Source organism: Diceros bicornis, chromosome 40 (assembly GCF_020826845.1).
Source record: "Diceros bicornis minor isolate mBicDic1 chromosome 40, mDicBic1.mat.cur, whole genome shotgun sequence".
Taxonomy (NCBI): domain Eukaryota; kingdom Metazoa; phylum Chordata; class Mammalia; order Perissodactyla; family Rhinocerotidae; genus Diceros; species Diceros bicornis.
Genome location: NC_080779.1, coordinates 19,494,746 through 19,517,000, shown reverse-complemented (window position 1 = coordinate 19,517,000; position 22,255 = coordinate 19,494,746). Strand labels below are relative to the sequence as shown.

The 22,255-nt window shown below is 38.9% G+C and overlaps 1 protein-coding gene across 1 annotated transcript; it reads left to right on the top strand.

Annotated features, from left to right (window-relative positions):
- Positions 1 to 1,527: 1,527 nt before the first annotated feature.
- On the top strand, positions 1,528 to 9,186 carry IL1A (interleukin 1 alpha). Its single transcript, XM_058534665.1, has 6 exons — positions 1,528 to 1,574; positions 2,571 to 2,619; positions 3,510 to 3,729; positions 5,339 to 5,512; positions 6,559 to 6,680; positions 8,963 to 9,186. The coding sequence occupies exons 1-6, from the start codon at positions 1,528 to 1,530 to the stop codon at positions 9,152 to 9,154; spliced, it is 804 nt and encodes a 267-aa protein (XP_058390648.1). The 3' UTR covers positions 9,155 to 9,186.
- Positions 9,187 to 22,255: the final 13,069 nt, after the last annotated feature.

The following is a 22,255-nucleotide window of genomic DNA, read 5'->3' as shown; positions in this document are numbered from 1 at the left end:
TGTCATTTATGAGAGTCCCTTCCTTTCCCCCAATCTCCATTCTTGAATCCAGCCACTGGCTTCCGGCTGGTGCCTTGCCTATACCTCCCTGAGTCTGCAGCTTTCCTCACACACCTCAGGTTTACCCTAGAGAAGACCAGGGCCACCTTGCTATAACGTGGCCAGGGCTGAGAGATCTCTCCTGAAGCTCTGTCACTCTGTAGGGAATGGGTTGACAGTATTCAGAGGAGAAGGGGATTAAGACTTTTGCGGTTGAATATTACCTTTCTCTCCTCTACCCTGCCCTAACCAGGAGGTTGTCACGCTATACTCAGAGAGATTTATGCCTGTTCAAGCAAACCCCCCTCTTCACAAAAGATGGCTCATCTTCCCTCAGGGGCCACCAAGTATTGTCTGCCAGGGGCTGCCAAGTATTCTATCAATTCATACTCAGCTCTGGGGTGCACTAAACAAATTAAGCCAAAACACAAACTATAGCTCCTAAGCCCCTCTCCAAGTCTAGCCATCCATAATTCTGATTTTAGGACTTCTCCCTTCCTCTCTCACCACATATTTTTAGAAACTTAATAAGTTTCCTGCTCTTCTTCCCTTTTTCTAAGACCACATGTTTATAATTGTTTAGAGCAGAGCAATAAATAAAGGAGCCAAGACAGAAAATACTGGAATCTCTGCAAATAACACTATTATCAAGTATATAATCTGTGATTATTTTGGCCAGTATAAGGTTGAATGAACATAAAAAAATACAAAACAGAATTTTTCCCTGTAAATCCCCCATGACGCACTCGTGGCCACGCCTACTCTAAACATAAAAGGCGTGGAAGCCTGACTCGGGTTAAGTCTCCAGGCACAGACGGAGTCATTTTATTGGCGCTTGAGTCGGCAAAGGTATCATCCTTATCACGTCTTCGGCTTTTAAAATATTTTTTGTTTTTCTCCTTGGCTGTTATCTCTCAAACTGCCTTCTCTGAAGCTAAAGCCTCTTTCTTCCTTTCCTGTCCCTCCTTGGTTTGGTGTGTGAGTTAGAATCACAGTCAGATTTCACAAAGTGATTCTTTCTACTGATGGGGAACTGCGAGGACAGTGAAATTGGTTTCATATGAGGGCATTGGTGGGTGCAGCCGAGCCTGCCCTTGGAGGGAATCTCTACTACCAAAAACTATTAGGAGAAAACTGGAAATTTCCAACTCTGTCTCTCTCTTGCATCTGTGTAAGGCAAATACCGCATTTTTGTGGAGTTTTTTAAAACTTTCATTGAATGCCTACTATGTGTAGAGCATTGAGTTGGGCACATAAGGGATACCAAGATTCTAAAAGAAGTTTTCAAGCTAGTAGAGGAGACAGATATCTATATATGCGAATAATTGAAGGGAGTGAAAAGAAGAATGGGGAAAATGCTGAGCGTGGGCTAAGTCATTCATCAAGTTTCTCCAGAAGCACAAAGCGGAGGTGGTTCCCCTTGCAGGCATCTGGTTTAGAGGCTGGCTGGGCTGACAGCCACTGGTGTTCTCTGTTGCAGAAGTCAAGATGGCCAAAGTCCCTGACCTCTTTGAAGACCTGAACAACTGTTACAGGTAGGAAATAGATTCTATCTCTTGTAATTTAATGAGGGGATCAAGGCACATTAGAATCCAGCTAGGAGTTACAGTGACCGGCATGGGGCCAGACTGGCAGAGGCTATACAGATGTGTCCTACCTCTGAAGTCAGGGCAGGTTCAGCCAAGACCCAGGGGAACTAAGCATCCAGCATGTTAAACTGAGATGACATTGACACAGAGACAGCCGTTTTAGAAAAATTATTTTTAAGGTCTGCTGAGTCCTAGTGAATTTCAACATCTACTTAGACGCAGCCTCAGTTGGGTTCATTCTCTGTAGTGATACATGCTGTGATGGAGAGTAATGGGCTTTAGTGGACTATCGGAGAGAGAAACCATTCTCAGGAAAACTCCTTGATCTCAATCTGGAATAGGAAATGGCTCCACAACAATTTGAGCATGTAAATGCACATTCACAGTCAAACCTCCTTCAGACATAGGAGAAAGGTAAATGAAGAAAAAGTTAAAATTATAGAACACTTTAAACAAACATGGCATTCCCATTACCTATTAGTATACACTAACACAAACTAGGCTATTGAAATGTTACCTGGATAGTTTGCCAAGTATAAATTATTAAATCTGTTTTAGTGAATACATGAAAGAAATGTGTAACATATGATCTATTTGGTTAAAATTAAAATGAGGTGCTTCAAAAGTACTTCTTCTCTCTTGAGGAGCTTAACATTTTTCCCTGAAATTCAATTACAACTCTTCAATTTGTTAGTCAAGCCACGTTTTTATAGATAAAGCACAGGTAAAATTCAAGACCTATCCTGATAATTACTAATTCCAAATTAATGAGGTACAACTTACTGTATATATGTGTATGTATAGAAGTCCTTAATTTTCAAAGATGACAATAATGGCCGTGTGTGTGTGTTACCCAAAGCTAACGTGGTCTTTAAAATACGTTGCCAAGTGACTGTAGTGATATAACAAACAGAATTACATTCTCATCATCTTGTTTGACAGTGAAAATGAAGAATATAGTTCTGAAATTGACCATCTCTCTCTGAATCAGGTAAGCAAATGACTATAATTCTTATGGGACTGCCATTCTTACACAGTATTTTTTCCACCTGAAGAGAACAGCAATGGCTTGAATCCTAGATGCTTTTGTTTTACCGTCACTAGAGATCCAGAGATGTGCATTTCTTCATTATAAGTGAGACCAATTGCCTCTCTGCACTAACAGTTGATGACATTCTTCATGCTCACCCGATTTTCCCAGAACAGAGCAGAACTATCCTGAAACCCCAAGAACTGGAGTCTCCTGGATCAGACTTCATCAGAATGTTAGTTATGCCATCCTGACTCAGCCCCTTCAGGCCACTTCACTAGGGATCTGTCTCCTAAAGTGATATGTTGTGGTCATCCACTCTGACACCAGCACCACAGGTTAGAGATAGCCCTCCAAATGTAATAGCCCATGAAGCTGAGGTGGAGGAAGCCCGCCAATTGAAAGTGAGAAGTCTGCAGCCACTCACCAAGCTGTGTTATTTTGCTAGGAGACCACAAAATAGGCAGTATAAGTACTGCGTTGTGTGTTTTTAGTACTGGCTCTAAAAGCTGTTCCCATAGGAGTATTTCTAAATTATTTGAGCACTGTCAAGTAGATGTTTAACCTCCTGAGGGGGAACTAACTGGAAGGCGGTAGCCTTCCACTCACTAAGATCACTTGTAAACACCACATCTCATTTTTGAGTCTGCCAATGGATGACCAAGAGATCACATCCTTTCAGGAAAATCCTGAAAGGAAGGGGAGGTAGAGGGAAGACTGATGAAACCTGGGTTACCCAAGACCAAAAAGGAGATCCTTCTCATTAAGTCTGTTGGAAAAAACTCCTACTGAAAGGAATCTCATTCTATGGCCACGGACAGCCTCTCAGTTTCCATTTTCCTTCTTCACAGAAATCCTTCTATGATGCAAGCTATGACCCACTTCATGAGGACTGCATGGATAAATTGTCTCTGAGTACCTCTGAAACCTCTAAGACATCCAAGCTGATCTTCAAGGAGAGTGTGGTGCTGGTGGCAGCCAACGGGAAGACTCTGAAGAAGAGACGGTTGAGTCTAAATCATTTCCTCACTGATGGTGACCTGGAAGCCATTGCCAATGATCCAGAAGAAGGTAAGGGGTCAAATGCAATAATATCCTTGTTTTCCATTTTTAAACAAATGGGGACAATAGAGTATATGAGAAAATAAAACCTAGAATGAGAGCAACAAGATGGCAACCAGGTATTACTCTGGTAACTATAAGGAAGGAAAATGGATTTCTATCCTTTCCAGCAGGACGAGAGCAGCAGTGGCCTGAGTCTAGAATACTTGTTCACATGCTCATTTCGTGGCTATATTGTAAAGGTCTTGTAACTTTTAGCCTTTTGGCAGAAAGTAGTTATATACTATGAGTGGATGACCACTTACATGCTATGTTCCTCCACACACTAACTGTGCCTCTTTGAGCAACTTACTTAACCTTGCTGTGCTTCAGTTTCCTCTACTATAAAACGGAGATAATCAGAGCCCCTACTTGTCATGAAGATTAAATGAGTTAATAGCCGCAAGCTTCTGGGCTAGAATAATGCCTGGCACATAGTAAATATCCAATAAATGTTAGTTATTATTGTTGTTATTATTACTATTACTACTACTATCTTTGTTAATACTGCCAACACTACTCATTTATCAATGGCTGCATTATCTCTCACCTTCACAACAACCCTACATTCTCATTTTATATATGAGGAAGCTAAGTTCAGTGAGATAGTAACCTGCCCAAAGTCACATAGTGTGTAAGTGGTAGAGACTCAAACCAAATTCAGTTCCTGCTGACTACAGAAATCATGACTTTTCTCCCACGCCTTCATTTTACAAGCCTCTACATGAAACATAAATCCAATATTGTTAAGATAACAGCTAAAGACTAATACGTGTTCACCTGGAAAATTGGCAAAATACAAGAAAACATAAAAGGGAAAATAAAAATCACTCACACTACCACTCAAGAGTTTACCACTGCCAGCACTATTATACTTTCCTTAAAGTCTTTTCTATATATACACACTCATGAACAAATTTTTTTAACATTATGTGGGTCATACTATATACAGTTTTATATATAGCTTTTTTCACTTAGCAATATATAAAGGGCATTTTAGAGTGCCAATTTTTCATGATTATAAATAATATGACAATGAACACTCATATCAATAAATCTTCATTTGTATCACCATTTATTTCCTTAGAATAGATTCCTAGATGTAGAATTACTCAGAGCCACAAGGATTTGGGAAGATATTGATACATACCACTGTTCAGAAAGGTGGTAGACATTTAGACCTGCACCCTCAGTGACATACATAATTCTTAATGGATTCATTTTTTTTCTCAGAGTGCATTCATTCAAAAATATAGATGAGGAATACTAGGAGTCTTCCTGGTTACTTAGAAACCTCCAAACAACCAAAAATGAGAATGCTGCACAAATAATCTCTTAAAAAAATAAAACTATTGCCTGAGGAGTCAAAGTTTATTAAAAAAACAAATAAATAACCACAGGGATAATCCTAGAACCAATTCTACTGCTGATTGGATGATTTCACTTCTCTCAGTTTCCTCACCTAGATTGGAATATTCTTAATGTCCCTTCCATAGCTACTTTCTATGTTGCATTAGAGCAGATATATCACCTGTGTTTGTACCTAGAAACTAACCTGAGCTTGTGATAACGGTTTTAGAGATCATCAAGCCCCAATCGGTAGCTTACAACTTCCAGAGCAATGTGAAATACCGCTTTATGAGGATCATCAACCACCAATTCATCCTGAATGACACCCTCAATCAAAGTATAATTCGAGATATATCGGGTCAATACCTCATGGCTGCTGCATTAAATAATCTGGACGATGCAGGTAAAGGGACATCTCTGTCACCCTCCCTTCCTTTTATTTCTGTATTTCTTTTAAACTTTCTGCTTTCAAAGAATAAACCTCTCTAGATTCTTGGCTTTGCACTATTCTTCTAGAATAGGATGAAGCACATCACCTCTGGTAAAAATATCAGGCAAGGACAGGGGCTTCAGCCAAATCTAGGAGCTCCACAAGAGAGAAGTGTCCTATCTTTGAGAGCACTAGGTGCAGCATAAAGTAAATGGTATTTGTCTTTCTGCATCTGCCTTATTTCACGTAGTCTAATGCCCTCAAAGTCCATCTGTGTTGTCGCAAACCGCAGGACTTCCTTCTTTCTTGTGGCTGAATAATATTCCATTGCATATATATACCATGTTTTCTTTATTCATCCATTGATGGACACTTAGATTGTTTCCATATCTTGGCTATTGTAAATAAGGCTTTTTTAATGACACTAGAATATTCAATCATGTTACTATGCTTTTGGGTTTGCTCTAAGTAACCTTGTTGCAAATGTGTTTATATATATTATTTTTTTCCTTAGGAGGTTATTTCTTTGGAGCATATCCCAAAAGTGGAACTCCTGGGTTACTAGGCATAAATAACTTTACAGCTTTTATTAAGCATTGTTCTCTAAGGAAAACTGAACTACTTTTCAGTATCATTAGCAACATATGAGTGTATCAGCTTCCCTAAACCCCTCCATTTTACTAATGACCTCACAAATTGCAGGGTCTTATCTCACTAATGTAATTACAAGAAATTCAACAAATATTCAGCCCCCAATCATTCATTCAACACAGAAAATTCTAAAGACATTAACCAAGTAATTACCTGCCTAGTAAATATGGCAGACATTGTGAAGGACACAAAGATGTATAAAATTTCATTCCTAATCTCCAGGTACTTACACCACAGTTGGGGACCTAACTATACAAACACATACACACACACACACACACACACACACACACACAGTAGCTACATAAACACTTGATTTTATACAAATACCATGGATTTACTTTCTTTTTGGCTTTTCTCTTCGCCAGTGAAATTTGACATGGGTGCTTATACATCAGAAGAGGATTCTCAATTTCCCGTGACTCTAAGAATCTCAAAAACTCAACTGTTTGTGAGTGCCCAAAATGAAGACGAACCCGTACTGCTAAAGGTCAGTTGTCTTCAGTCTCCAGCTCAGCTTCATTTACATCCCACATGTTTGTAAATGATCCCAATAGGCAGACATCCCTAGCAGGGTGGCACAGTTCTCTTCTCTTCCTACCACAGTCCCCACCTGCCCACCTGCCCCCCATCCTACTTCTCACCTATCCCCAGAGGCAGTTCTAGCCAGGATCTGTGAGAGAGTAAAATGGAGGTAGCAAGAGTGAATAAAAGGTAAATTGCCTTCCTCTTTCCTTTTCCTTTCCCTGCCTGATCCTATTCACCTCCCATCCCAGGGCATCCACTTATTCCATCTATCTCCGATCTTTACTGACATCTATAATCTGACCTGATAGTAGGCATTAGGACCATGGGGCCTGCCTCCAAGAAACTTGGTCAGCTGAGGTCAGAGAGAATTCATCATCTGCCAAACAGCACCAGGCAAAAAGCTGGCAGCCAAGACTCAAACCCCGGCCTTCTGACTCCAGTGCCTCTCTCTCTCTTCATTGGTACAAGTATTATCGCTCATCTCAGCCCCATCTTCACCACCACCTTCCCCCTCAAACATACAGATACACATACACACGACCACTGCAACCTTAGATGTTTTCACCACTGATAAATAGGTGACTCTTATTCAGTAAATGTATAATCCAAACCTCCCCACTTGCAACTAGGATTTATGTGGATGCATGTGCTTCTCTACCTGGATCAAGTAGAGGAAAGTGATGTAATGTCTACAGAGTAGGGCAGTACCTTCATTCATGAATTCATTCAACAAGCGTTATTTATTGAGAGCCTTCTATTTTTTAAGCATAGTGCCAACAGCTATGTAGACAGTGGTTAGCCAAAATCTCTAGCCTTATAGAACTTAGTCTTCTGGGGGATACAGACAATAGATAAGCCAAACAACCAGCAAAAAGTGCAAGATGCTGTAAAGCAAATGAACAGGGTGCTGAGATAGAGAAAAATGGGAGAGTGCTCTTTAGATATAGTGGCAAGAGCAGAGCTCCCTGTGAGATGAGAGCTGCTGATAGGAGGGAGCATGCCATGCAAGGGGGTGAGTGGTGTGGGCATCCTAAATAGAGGGATCTAAGTACACTCAGCCCTAGAGCTTCAAGAGCTCCAGCTTCAAAGATCAGAAGGAACACTCTAGGAGCTGGGGCACTCTTGAGAAGGAGGAAAGATAAGCAGAAGCAAGTGTTTGCAGATAGCCTTGCATTTGGATTTCATTTGAGATACAATGAAAAGCCATTAAAGGGCTTCAAACAAGGAAGTGTCCTGACTTTACTTATATTTTCTAAAATGGAGAATAGATCAGAAGGAAGGTAATAGAAAAAGCAGAGAGCCCAATTAGAAGGTTATAACAATTAGAAGGTGGGGAGTGGTGAGACAGGTGGAAAGAAGTAGACAGGATCTGGTTATATCTGGTTATATTTTGGAGAGAGAACCAACAAGAGGAAGAGGAGAAACTCTACTGAGATAGGAAAAACTAGAAGAGGAATAGGTTTGGGAAATAAAATTCTTGTTGACATTGAAAACCCTAAGGAAACCTCAAAAGGTATTTAGTTGTTTTAAACTAAAAATAGTAAAGAAGAAGCATCTCAAGTTGGAATTTGAATTTTATTTTCCCATGAAAGTATTGTTAGATTCTATACATACTCACAAGAAGAGTACAGTCTAAAGAGATCACAATTGTCAAAAATCGCATTGAAAGGATTCAGCTGCTGATTTGCCTAGGAAGGTGTGTGTGTGTGTGGGCACGCGCGTGTCTGTATGTGTACGTGTGTGTGTTTTAGGTTTTTTTAAGCCCTCAATTGTTGACTTAAATACAGAGATAAACATCTATAAATTCTAAATTATTTTCTCAAAGTATGAGTTGCCCACTTAAAGGTCAAAATGTTTAGAGGTCTTAGAATTACTAGTGCTCAAATTTGATGCAAAATGCCTTATGCCTATGTTGAAGGCAGGACAAAAACAATGTTTCACCCTACCTGGCAGGATTCAGTGAGACACTAGTGTCATTGGCAATCTTTAGGAATAATTTGGATTTTTCTCCAGTTAACTAAGGAAATCAACTATTATGAATAGACTGGGCCATACATCTAATCGGCATGTAATAAATACCTGCTGAATGAACATATGAATGAAGAACCTATATCATCATATTACAGAGTCACGGTCCTAAAGTGCTTATGTTTCTCATAAAGGCCAAATGCCAAGAGGTTGAGCTTCAGTTCTTTTTCTAGCATCTTCTCGTTCTCTAACAGATCTCTATTCCTCCTATCATAGGAGATGCCTGAGACACCCAAAACCATCAAAGATGAGACCGACCTCCTCTTCTTCTGGGAACGTTACGGCACTAAGAGCTACTTCAGATCGGTTGCCCATCCAGAGTTGTTTATCGCCACAAAGCAAGGAAAACTGGTGCACATGGCAAGGGGGCAACCCTCTATCACTGACTTTCAGATATTGGACAACTAGCCTTGACTCTGGAGTCTACTTACTTGTGAAGTGTTGACAGTCCGTATGTACCATGTACATGAAGGAATCAAATCCTTTACTCTTAGTCACTTGCTAAGCATGTGCTGTGCCTTTGTAATTCTAAATGAATGTTGACTCTCTTTGTAAGAGAGGGAGCAAAGTCCAGTGGAGCCAACACTAACATATAATGTTGTCTGTTGTTTAAAGAACACCCTATACTTTGCAAAGTACCAATCATTTTAATTATTATTCTTCATAACAACCTTGAGAGAACCAAGGCTACTGACTATGGCTACCAAAAAGACTTTACCCATATTACAGATGGATTAACTAAGGCATAAGAAAACTAAGAAATACCCACAATAGCAGTTGGAATGAGAAGCCATAGACCTGGGATTTCATTCCAACTGATTGCCTTCTGCTTTTAAGTTGCTGATGGGCCCTTAATCAAATGCTGTACGTTTCTGGGACCTCAGTTTGATCATCTTCAAAATGGAGGGAATGATACCTATATCCTTCCTGCCTCAACAATATTTTATGCCAATCAATGAGATCATTTTAGTAAAACGCTTCTTGAAGCTGAGCCTCAAGAAGAAGGCAAAGCGTGAAATGTTATTTTAAGTTATTATTTATATATTTATATATAATTTATAAATAAATTGTTAAGATAATTATATTATTATATTTATGGCAGTTCCTTGCAATTTCGTGTGACCGGGTATCCTCAGCCCCAGTAGACAGTGTTTTCCAGGCTGAGTGAGTTTGATTGAGTTACACTAAGGCACTTTGGTCCCCCGTTGTGCTTTTCCATTGTCATGAACTCTGTATTCCAGTACCTGGGAGCCCGGAAGTGTTGGTAATAAATTTATATTAATTATCTTGTTTGTTTGAGCTGGTAATTGGTCAAAATCTTTCACTCCTCTGCCTTTAAACTTACTTTGGCATTCTTGTGTCATTCATTTCACCTGCTATCAAGTCCTACTAGCTAAAATGGGATGAACTGAACTTGGGCAACCACGGGACAACTGTTACCTAAACTTTCTTTTCTGGAACATAAGAATGTTCTTTCTAGATTCTAAAAGTTGTGATCAAACCATAGTGTTACATTACTATCAACAATAACATTATTATCAGTCATAATTGAATAAAACTTTTAAAAAAGTAAATCTAACACATAATTATTTGTTGTCTTAATCATTATTTTACCGCACGGTAATTAGGAACAAATGACAAAAGTTCACATAAACAACTGTAATTAGTGTTACTTTACAAAACCAAACCAAGATTTTATGGTTATTCTCTCCCCTTTGTTATCTTCCCAGTAGGCATAAATGACATTAAGAATGATAAGATTCCCAGGTTCATTTAAAGGTCACATTACTTTTGTACAACATGTGTGTTTATATATCCATACAAACTGACACACACAGAGTAGCATTAAAAACGAATGGATCCATTTGGAAAGCATGGATATAAGATATGTTGAATTGGAAAAAGTTAAAATCAAGGGAACTTGGAATTAGATGTAGGAAATAGTTGGGAAGGCGTAGTCCAAGACGACTCTCAGTTTCCTGGTATTGGAGAGAGGGTGAGTGGCAGTGCCTTAATCAGTACTTTTGGTAGAAATATGGAGTTCTTCTCAATCCCAGGATGAAGTAGGATGAGTACCATTTTAGACATGTAATAATTTGAGCTACTGGCAGGACACCCAAGTGCAGATGTATAATAGGCAGATGATAATGTGTCTGGAACTCAAGTTAGAACTAGATATAGATTTGAAAGACATCAGCAGGTTTATAGCAGGTAAAAGCCCTAAAATGACATCAGAGAGAGAAGAGAAGCATATGGTGAACACTATTGGTTGACAATGCAATCGCCATCTCCACTTCCTCCTTACTCACAGAACCCTGATTTCATTCAGAAGGAAATGTGTCTTGACCCAAAGAATGAATCCAATTGATATAAGCGATTCACGGTCATTCTATCCTCACATGACTGAGTCATGTTGAATTAGTCCTGTCTAATGAGATATCAATCTGCTGAGAGCAACTTCTGGGACAGATCTTCTACCCTGATGAAAAATAGAGACATATAAATCCAAAAATTTATATGGGGCAACAAAGGACCCAAAATAGCTAAAGCAATCCTGAGAAAAAAGAACAAAGCTGGAGGCATCACAATCTCTGACTTCAAAATATACTACAAAGCTATAGTAATCAAAACAGTATGGTACTGGTACAAAAACAGACACACAGATCAATGGAACACAATTGAAAGCCCAGAAATAAAACCACACATCTACAGACAGCTAATCATTGACAAAGGAGCCAAGAACATACAATGGAGAAAGGAAACTCTCTTCAATAAATGGTGTTGTGAAAACCAGAAAGCTACATGCAAAAGAATGAAAGTAGACCATTACCTTTTGCCATACACAAAAATTAACTGAAAATGGATTCAAGACTTGAAGGTAAGACATGAAACCATAAAACTCCTAGAAGAAAATATAGGCAGTACACTCTTTGACATTGGTCCTAGAAGGATCTTTTTGAATACGATGTATACTTGGGCAAAAGAAACAAAAGAAAAAATAAGCAAATGGGACTTCATCAGACTAAAGAGCTTCTGCAAGGCAAAGGAAACTAGGAACAAAACAAAAAGACAACCCACCACTTGGGAGAAAATATTTGCACATCATATATCCAACAAAGGGTTAATCTCCAAAATATACAAAGAACTCACACAACTCAACAACAACAAACAACCTGATCAAAAAATGGGCAGAGGATACAGACATTTTTCCCAAGATATACAGGTGGCCAATAGGCACATAAAAAGACGTTCAACATCACTAATCATCAAGTAAATGCAAATCAAAACTACACTGAGGTATCACCTTACACCCATGAGAATGGCTATAATCACCAAGACAAAAAATAACAAATGTTGGAGAGGATGTGGAGAAAAAGGAACTCTCATACACTGCTGGTGGGAATGCAAACTGGTACCTCCACTACGGAAAACTGTAAGGAGATTCCTTTAAAAATTAAGAATAGAACTATCCTATGATCCAGCTATTCCACTGCTGGGTATTTATCCAAAGAACATGAAAACATGAATGCATAAAAATATATGCACCCCTATGTTCATTGCAGCATTATTCACAATAGCCAAGATTTGGAAGCAACCTAGGTGCCCATGCAGGGACAAATGGATACAGAAGATGTTGTATATATACATGATGGAATACTACTCAGCCATAAAAAAAGATGAAATCTTGCCACTTGCAACAACATGGATGGACCTTGAGGGTAACAGGTTAAGCGAAACAAGCCAGACAGAGAAAGACAAACACCATATGATTTCACTTATAGGTGGAAGATAAACAAACACACGGACAAAGAGAACAGATTAGTGGTCACCAAAGGGGAAGGGAGTTGGGGGGTGGGCATAAGGGGTAAAGGGGCACATATATATGGTGACGGACAAATAATAATGTACAACTTAAATTACACAATATTATAAACTATTATGATGTCAACAACAAAAAAAATAGAGCCATATAGAAGAAAGTCTTTTTTCTTCCTTCCTGCATGAAATATGTTCTATGAGGATGTGGAGCGTGGAACTGTAGTAACCAACTTGCAACCACCAGGAAGACACAGCCACATGCTGAGGGAGGCAGAACGGAAGGAGAAAAAGAACCAACATCTCTGATGACTCGATTGCACTGAGAACCTATGGTCGGACTTTAAGAAAACAGGAAACATTATTGTGGTTTTAAGCCATTTTCATTTGGTTTGTTGTTACTTACAGCCAAACTCAGCCTGGTACAGAGCACCACAGAAAGAACAGAGAGAAAAGGAAGAAACCTGGTTTCTTGTTTGTTTTACCCCATTCTTTCTAGCTGCCACTACTTTCCTAGGATTTCTGTACCCCAAGTCTGGCTAGAGAAAGACTAAGTATCTTAATATTTAAGAAGTAGAAAAATACAAACCATTGAGCAAGCAATACCAATTCAAGAAATCTTAAAAAGTATAATAGCTCCTCTGTCTTTAATAGTGAAATATTGAATCATTCTAGAAATGGCCTCAAAGTGTTATTCTGATAGGGCCAGTCATGCATATTCTCTACTCCCCACTCTCCCACTGCCTAAACAGTAAATAGGTCACCCTGATAAGGTTCAACAGTCTTAGCACTAAACTTGTTGGATTCTATTTCTTTTATTATAGTCTTATTCCTCAGTTTCCAAATTGATGAGAGTAAAGCCAAATTTCGACCTTTAAGTCCAAGGTACAGAAGCAAAAATCCCAAGGATATTTCTCTAAAGCTTCTCCCACTAAGTCACCCCTGACACTTAAAAATACCTACACTCAAACTTTTGGGGATGACGAAAATAGCTGAAATAGCAATAATTATTGTGCTGCATATAAAATATGCTTGTGTATCTATATCCAATCCTTGATTATGTGGTGGTTTTATGACTATATACATTTGTCAAAATTGTCCTCTTGAGTCTTGACCAATGTTGGCTAGTCAATATCTTTCATAAAATTTTTTGCAGAGAATTGAGTATAGTACTCAAGATATGGTCAGACCAGCACAGACTAGAGTGGGATCTTGTCCTTCCGATTTTAGACACCATGCTTTTGTTAGAAAGTGACATTCGCTTTTTGAAAGAAAGTGACATTGTTGATTCATATAGTGCTGCAGGCAACTAAGACCTATAGGTTCTCAACCTAAGTTCAAAACTTTAAATGTATCCCTGTTAAATTTAATCTTGTTAATTTTGCCCCAGATCTTTCTAGATTATTCCAGATTCTTTTTTTTTTTGTACACTCTTAATTTTGTGACAGCTCTAATTTGGTGAGCATATTTTTATTTTGTTCATAGTATACTGTAGAGTATATAGAATAGGTTACAAACATTTTTATAGTGTGATCCTGTTTTTATTTAAAATATCTACAATTTTTATTTAAATGATTATGGAAAGGTATACACCAAAATGTTAACCATCCTTATCTCTGAGTGATTGATTAATTTATAAGTTTTATTTTTCTGGTTATATATTTTTCTAAATTTTTAAATGAATGTATGATTGCACAACAAATTACCAATTTACACAAAAGAAATTTTTATGAGTTTGACTTTTTATTTAGATTCCACATATAAGTGATACCATCAGTATTTATCTTTCTCTGTCTGGCTTATTTCACTTAGCATAATGCCCTCAAGGTCCATCAATATTGTGGCAAAAAGCAGGATTTCCTTCTTTCTCATGGCTGAATAATATTCCATTGTGTGTGTGTGTGTGTGTGTGTGTGTGTGTACCCATATATACATATACACATACACACACACACCACATTTTATTTATTCATCCTTTGATGGACAGATGGGTTGTTTCCATAGCTTGACTAATGTAAATAATGCTGCAATAAATGTGAGAGTGCAGATATCTCTTCAATATCCTGTTTTCATTTCCTTTGATATATAGCAAGAAGTGGAAATCCTGGATCATATGGTAGTCCTATTTTTAATTTTGGGGGAATCTCCATACTGTTTTCCATCGACAGTGCACAAGAGTTCCCTTTTCTCCATATTCTTGCCAGCACTTGCTTTCTCTTGTCTTTTTGATGACAGCCATTCTAACAGTTGTGTGGTGATATCTCTTTGTGGTGTTGATTTGCATTTCCCTGATGATTAGTGATGTCGAGTATCTTTTCACGTACCTGTTGGCCATACATATATCTTCTTTGGAAAAATGTCTATTGAGTTCCTCCATCCATTTTTAAATCAGATTGGTTTTTTTTGCTATTGAGTTGTATGAGTTCTCTATATATTTTGGATATCAACCCTTTACCAGAAAGATGGTTTACAAGTATTTTCTCCTATTCTGTTGTTTGCCTTTTCATTTTGCTGATGGTTTCTTTAGCTGTGCAGAAGCCTTTTAGTTTGATGTAGTCTCACTTGTTTATTTTTGCTTTTATTGCCTTTGCCTTAGTGTCAAATCCAAAAACTCATTGCCAAGACCGATGTCAAGGAGCAAACCCCCATTTTCTTCTAGGATTTTTATAGTTTTGGGTCTTAAATTTAAGTCTTAAATCCATTTTGAGTTGATTTTTGTGTATGGTGTCAGATAGGGGTCCAGTTTTCCCAACACCATTTATTGAAGAGACTATCCTTTCCCCATTGTACATTCTTTGCTCCTTTGTTGAAAATTAACTGGCTATATATGCATAGATTTATTTCTGGGCTCTCTAACCTGTTCTATTGGTCTATGTGTCTGTTTTCATGCCAATATAATACTGTGTTGATTACCATGCTTTGTAATATAGTCTGAAATCAGGAAGTGTGATGCCTCCAGCTTTGTTCTTTCTCAAGATTGCTTTGGCTATTTGGGGTCTATTGTGGCTTCATACACATTTTAGGATTGTTTTTTCTATTTCTGGGAAAAGTGCCCTTGGAATTTTGATAGGGGTTCCACTGAATCTGTAGATTGCTTTGGGTAGTATGGACATTTTAACAACATTAATTCTTCCCATCTGTGAGCACAGGATATCTTTCCATTTGTGTCTTCTTCAATTTCTTTCATCAATGTCTTATAGTTTTCAATATACAGATCTTTCACTTCCTTAGTTAAATTTATTCCTAAGTATTTTATTTTTTTGATGCTATTGTAAATGGGATTGTTTTCTTAATTTCTCTTTCTGATAGTTTGTTGTTAGTGTATAGAAATGCAATGATTTGTGTATATTGGTTTTGCATCCTGCAAATTTACTGAATTCGTGTATTATTTCTAACGGTTTTTTGGTGGAGTCTTTAGAGTTTTCTATATATAATATCATGTAATCTGCAAATAGAGACAATTTTACTTCTTCCTTTCTGATTTGGATGCCTTTTATTTATGCCTAATTGTTCTGGCTAGGACTTCCAGTACTATGTTGAATGAAAATGGTGAGAGGGGGCATCCTTGTCTTCTTCCTGATCTTAGAGGAAAAGCTTTCAGCTTTTCCCCACTGAGTATGATGTTAGCTGTGGGCTTGTCATTTATGGCCTTTATTATGTTGGGGTACGTTCCTTTCCTACGCAGTCTGTTGAGAATTTTCATCATAAATGGATGTTGAATTTTATTAAATGTTTTTTCTGTATCTATTGAGATGATCATATGATTTTTATCCTTCATTTCATTAATGTGGTTTATCACATTGATTGATGTGCAGATGCTGAACCATCCTTGCATCCCCAGAATAAATCCCACTTTATCATGGTGTATGATCCCTTTAGTGAACTATTGAATTCAGTTTGCTAATATTTTGTTGAGGATTTTTGCATCTACATTTATCAGGAATATTGGCCTATAATTTTGTTTTCTTGTAGTCTGATTTTGTTACCAGGGTAACGTTGGCCTCATAAAATGAGTTTGGAAGTGTTCCCTCCTCTTCTATCTTTTTGGAAGAGTTTGAGAAGGATTGGGACTAATACTTTTTAAAATGTTTTGTAGAATTCACCAGTGAGGCCGTCTGGTCCTGGACTTTTATTTTGGTGGAGGTTTTTGATTACCTATTCAATCTCCTTACTAGTAATTGGTCTGTTCAGATTTTCTATTTCTTCATGATTCGGTCTTGATAGGTTATATATTTCTAGGAATTTATCCATTTCTTTTAGGTTGCCCAATTTGTTGGTATGTAATTGTTCATAGTAGTCTCTTATGATCCTTTGTATTTCTGTGGTATCAGTTGTAGTGTCTCCTCTTTCACTTACAATTTTGAGTCCTCTCTCTTTTTTCCTGGTAAGTCTAGCTAATGATTTGCCTATTTTATTCATCTCAAAATGTATTATTTAAAAACATCTCACTGAACTATATATAAAATGAATGTTAATGTATGTAAAGTATGCCTCAATAAAAAAGCTTTGTTTTGTTTTTTTCATTTACAAGGGCAAAAATGTATCCTTATTCTATTTCTTTCTTTGTGTAACCAGCATGGGTTTTGTTTTATTTTGTTTTGTTTTGGTACCCTCTCTCAACTCTGGCCCTGAGATGTTCACTTATCTGAAATTGCTCTACAAAGTTGTTTCTCTTTCTTGTGGATACATTGTTTGCTTTTCCCCCTCATTCTTCCTCCTATGTTCCTCTCTCACTTGCCAAGGACACTTGGCTCCCAATTCTCAGTAACTTATATTTTACCTCTTTTTCCATCAGAGTGACTGACAGACAATAAAGGGTCTTATGCAGTCTTAAAAGCAAAGAGGCTAAAGCCCTGAAAGGTGTTAAACTGAGGTCTCTGGAGTGCCTGGAGTTCTCTAACATTTGTGTTTTTCAAAACTTTACCTGCGCAGGCCTCACTTCTAGAGATTCTGATTCAGTCAGTCTGGAGTGGCGCCTTGAACGTCTTATTTTTTTTAAAGCTCCGACAGTCATTCTCATGTTTATCCCTGGTTAAGACTCACTGAATGAAGGTATTTCCAGAATCAAAGATGGTTTTATCAGAGGACTAACCATGGCTCCTCGTTGGGCAAGTCAATTCATGGTTAGAAGAGGTGAGAAGACACAAGTCCCATCAATTCAGCAGAGGCTTTCTTACAGCTGCGGGACACCAATGCCCCCAAATAGGAAATAGGGTACTAAACAGCAGAAGTAGCCCACCCATTTCATATAGACATTTATATTCACAAAGGAGCTGAGGGGCCTGGCAAGTAAGTTCTTGCCACTGGATTCACTCTTTCAAAAGTCTGGAGTGCTCTGCCCAATTGAGAGAGGAATACGGAATAAGAAAACTGTGAGTGGATTGTCCCTGAACTGTCCTTTCACCTCTTAGCACCCCAAAAGCCGACTTTGGTTCTTAGTACCATAACAAGAGGCCTTGATTTCCAGAAGAATACTCCCCTCCAACCCATACTAAGTAGAGCTAATTTCTTCCACACAGCTCCTACTCACTACTTCATAGATGGTGAAGTCAGTTCTTCCTCTTGTGAAGAGAAATGCAGTTACTAATTTTTTTAAAGGAAAAAATTTTGGAGATAACAGATAGGCATTCTTGACATGAACGGATTGCAATAATTTAGAAAAGATTATTCAACAGATGTTCTGTGAGTGCATAGAATAAAATGCTTCAGTCGCAAGGTCTCAGCCTGAGCTCTCTAGAAGCAACTTATGCCACAAATTTCATTTCCATTTTTGCTGGCATTACCTTTGGTGCCATCGGAGGGTATATCTCTATTGTGGCAATGGGTGTATTGTGGCTTAACGTCATTAAACATTTAAATCAGATACATACCTCCTCTTGTTCTGATCCATACTCACCCAGGGCATTTCAGGAATTATAACCTGGTTTCCTGCACATTTGCCTCAAGGAAGAGAACGTGCCGGCTAGAGGATGGGAACGTCAAGTGTCTTCTGCAATTCTAGCCCTGTTGTAAATTAAAATTAGCTCTCTCTAATAATTCAGTCTCTTGTAAATTTAGAATACGATAAAGAAAAAGAGAACAGACTTTGCAATCAGTACTGGATTCAAATCTCATTTACTTTATAACTCTGAGCTATAATTTTGGACTATAACTTTCTTTTAATCTCTCAGTCTGTTTCCTTACCTGTAAAAATGGAGACAGTAATAACTACATCAAAGATTTGTTGTGTTAAATGAGATGAAATACAGAAAGAGCTTAGCACATGACCAGGGATTTAGAATGTTCAATTCATTAAGAGTAGCTGTTATCAGTTCTACTACTGAATACGTCCCTGAGAGACCAATCCACAATCAGGATACCAATTAAATCAAGTTCCTGAACCCATAAAGTTGAGGATTGGACCCCAGGTGAAGGGAAACGTCCTGCACACCATCAGGTAAAGTCTCTTGAACAGCCATTCTGCTGTCCTTGTTGACTTCAACCTCCCCACGCCCATTTCTTTCCAACTTCTATGTTATATTGTATTTTGATTTTTATGGCATTTAGCAATGTCTTTAATGATATAGTGTGGACAAGACGGAGACATAAGGGCAGGAACAGCCACTAGGATTACTGCGTGGACTTGCAGCTACTTCCACATAGTGTGGTTACTATATTGAAAGTCTTTAAAGGGAGAAAGCTCTATTCATTCATTCAATAGATATTTACTGAGTTCCTATTTGGTGCCAGACACAACAGACATAATGGTCTAGTCTCATAAATCTTACAGACTAGCAGAGAGAAAGAGAAATAAATAATCAAGCTAATCACAAAGTGAAACTCAAGAAAGCTTCCTTGAGAAAAGGATGCCTTGCCTGAGACTGAAAAATGATTGAGAGTTAACTAAGAGATACACAATTATAAAAAAACAAATGACCCAATTAAAAAATGGGCAAAGGATCTGAACAGACATTTTTCCAAAGAAGATATATAAATGGCCAATAAGTTGAAAAGATATTCAACATCATTAGTCATCAGGGAGATACAAATAGAAACCACAATGAGATACCACCTCACACCCACTAGAACCGTTATAATTAAAAAGATGGACAATAGGGGCCAGCCCCATGGCACAGTGGTTAAGTTCAGCATGCTCCGCTCTGGCAGCCCAGGTCAGACCCCTACACCACTCGTCAGCGATGCTGTGGTGATGACCCATATACAAAATAGAGGAAGACTGGCACAGATGTTAGCTCAGGGCTAATCTTCCTAAGGAAAAAAAAAAAAAGAGGAAGATTGGCAATAGATGGTAGCTCAGGGCTAACCTTCCTAAGTAAAAAAAAAACAAAAAAAACATGAACAATAACAAGTACTGGTTAGGATGCAGAGAAATTGGAATCCTCCTATACTGCTTGTACAAATGTCAAACGGTGCAGCCACTTTTGGAAAATAGTCTGACAGTTCCTCAAATGGTGAAACATAGAGTTACTCTATGACCTAGTAATCCCACTCCTAAGGTATATACCCAAGAGTATTGAAAACATATGTCCACACAAAAACTTGTACATGGATGTTCATAGCAGCATTATTCATAAGATCCAAAAAGTGGAAACAACCCAAATGTCCACCAACTGATAAACAGGTAAATAAAATGTGGTATACCCACACAGTGGAATATTATCCAGTCATAAAAAGGAATGAAGTATTGACACATGCTACAACATGGATGAGCCTTGAAAACATTATGCTAAGTGAAAGAAGCCCATCATAGACCACATATTGTCTGATTCCACGTATACGAAATGTCCAGAACAGGCAAATCTATAGAGATAGGAAGTAGATCGGTGATTTCCAGGGAATAGAAAGAGGGAAGAATGGAGAGTAACTGCTAATGAATATGGGGTTTCTCCAGGGAGTGACGACAATGTTCTAAAATTGAATACTTTAAGTAGATGAATTATATGGTACGTGAATACCTCAATAAAGTTGTTATAGTAATAACAAGAATTTTTAAAAACTAGGAAAAGGGGGGAAGAAGGGTTGAGCTCCCAGACAGTGAGAAGTATTGAAAGGAAAGGACGAAAAAAACAGTGTGACCGAACTACAATGAGCAAAGGGAGAGTACTTTGAGCTGCAGCTGAAGAAGTAGGCAAAGGCCAGGCCGGCAGGGGCTTGTAGGACTTTAGCCTGAGAGCAATGGGAAGCCATTAAAGCCACGAGGAGAGCTACAGAAGCTACTCTGCTCCATGAGTTCAGATTTGTTAAAACTGCCTAGCTTTTTGCCCACACTTTGTGTCCTACAAAATAGTTTTTCAAATATCCAAAGAATGTAGAAAAGGGTGCAGAACTGGCCTATGTTGCTCCAAAGAACTAAGATTAATGAGCAAGAGGCTTATTTGAGTGCCATTTCAAAGAAAGTTTCATAATAATCAGGGCTCTTCAATAACAGGACAGGTCAGGCAGCTCCTTGACACCAGCAATATTCCTGCAAAGATGTGATACCTACACGAGATCTATAAATACGCTGGCACTGGGTGGGAGATCAGACGAGATGAATCCTAAAACTGAAACCCATTCAATCACTGGGATTCTATAAAGACCAACAGAACTCCCTCCACTTTTCCGAAACCATCTGTACAAGCCCCTTTGTTACTCATTAACGAAAAAAGGCTCTTGCCAGCTGCTAGATTTAACCATTAGGCACGGACTCATGGTCCTAGACAAAGAGTCCAAAATTTTGACTAAAATCATTATCAGTTGTCCTATTTTAAACATATTTGTATACTACTAATGTCAATGTCCAAATGCATAAATCCAGAAGCCTCAGCAGAGTTCCCTGTCAAACTCCCGGCTTGGGGCCAAAGAGAAAAGCTGCAGCAATGGCTTCATGCCTGGCTGAGTACCAACTGGTGACGCAAACCTGGCCAACAGGGGCCCAGACACAGCTGCCCCCTCTCCACCCACCACCTCTCCAGCACCCAGGGGAGAGGAACTCTAATACACAGGGTGCCAGAAGCACTTCCCAGACCCCTTCGTGAAACCGGGGAACAGCCAAAAGAGGGGGCAAACTTCCAAGGAAAAGGTTTTAGGGGCCGGCCCCGTGGCTTAGCGGTTGAGTGCGCGCGCTCCGCTGCAGCGGCCCGGGGTTTGGATCCCAGGCGCGCACTGAAGCACCGCTTGTCCCGCCATGCTGACGCCGCCTCCCACATACAGCAACTAGAGGGATGTGCAGCTATGACACACAACTGTCTACTGGGGCTTTGGGGGAAAAATAAATAAATAAATAAAATTTAAAAAAAAAATGTTTTAGGGCTGCGCACGAGGAATGAGATGTCTACGGACTCAGGAAGACTAGGCCTGCCCCCATCACCCCTTCCTCCTTCAGGCATAACACCAAGCCCATGAGTTCAAACCAGAAATGCACACTAGGGCCAGCCCCGTGGCTTAGCGGTTAGGTGCACGCGCTCTGCTGCTGGCAGCCCGGGTTCGGATCCAGGGCGCGCACCGACGCACCGCTTCTCCGGCCATGCTGGGGCTTTGGGGGGAAAATAAATAAATAAATAAAATCTTAAAAAAAAAAAAAAAAAGAAAGAAATGCACACTAAAAACGAGCCACCCTGAAAACGGGAGGGCAGTTCCTCAGAAAAGCAGAATCAGCATACAATTCTGGACAGCACCGCTTCTACGCATATGCTCCAAAGAGCGGAAGGCAGA

Bases quoted from the DNA above. Each gene is read 5' to 3' on its own strand.
- IL1A (XM_058534665.1), top strand. From the start codon at position 1,528: ATGGCCAAAGTCCCTGACCTCTTTGAAGACCTGAACAACTGTTACAG. The intron at 2,620-3,509 runs GTAAGCAAATGA...CCTTCTTCACAG, and splicing joins ACCATCTCTCTCTGAATCAG to AAATCCTTCTATGATGCAAG. The intron at 5,513-6,558 runs GTAAAGGGACAT...TCTCTTCGCCAG, and splicing joins AAATAATCTGGACGATGCAG to TGAAATTTGACATGGGTGCT.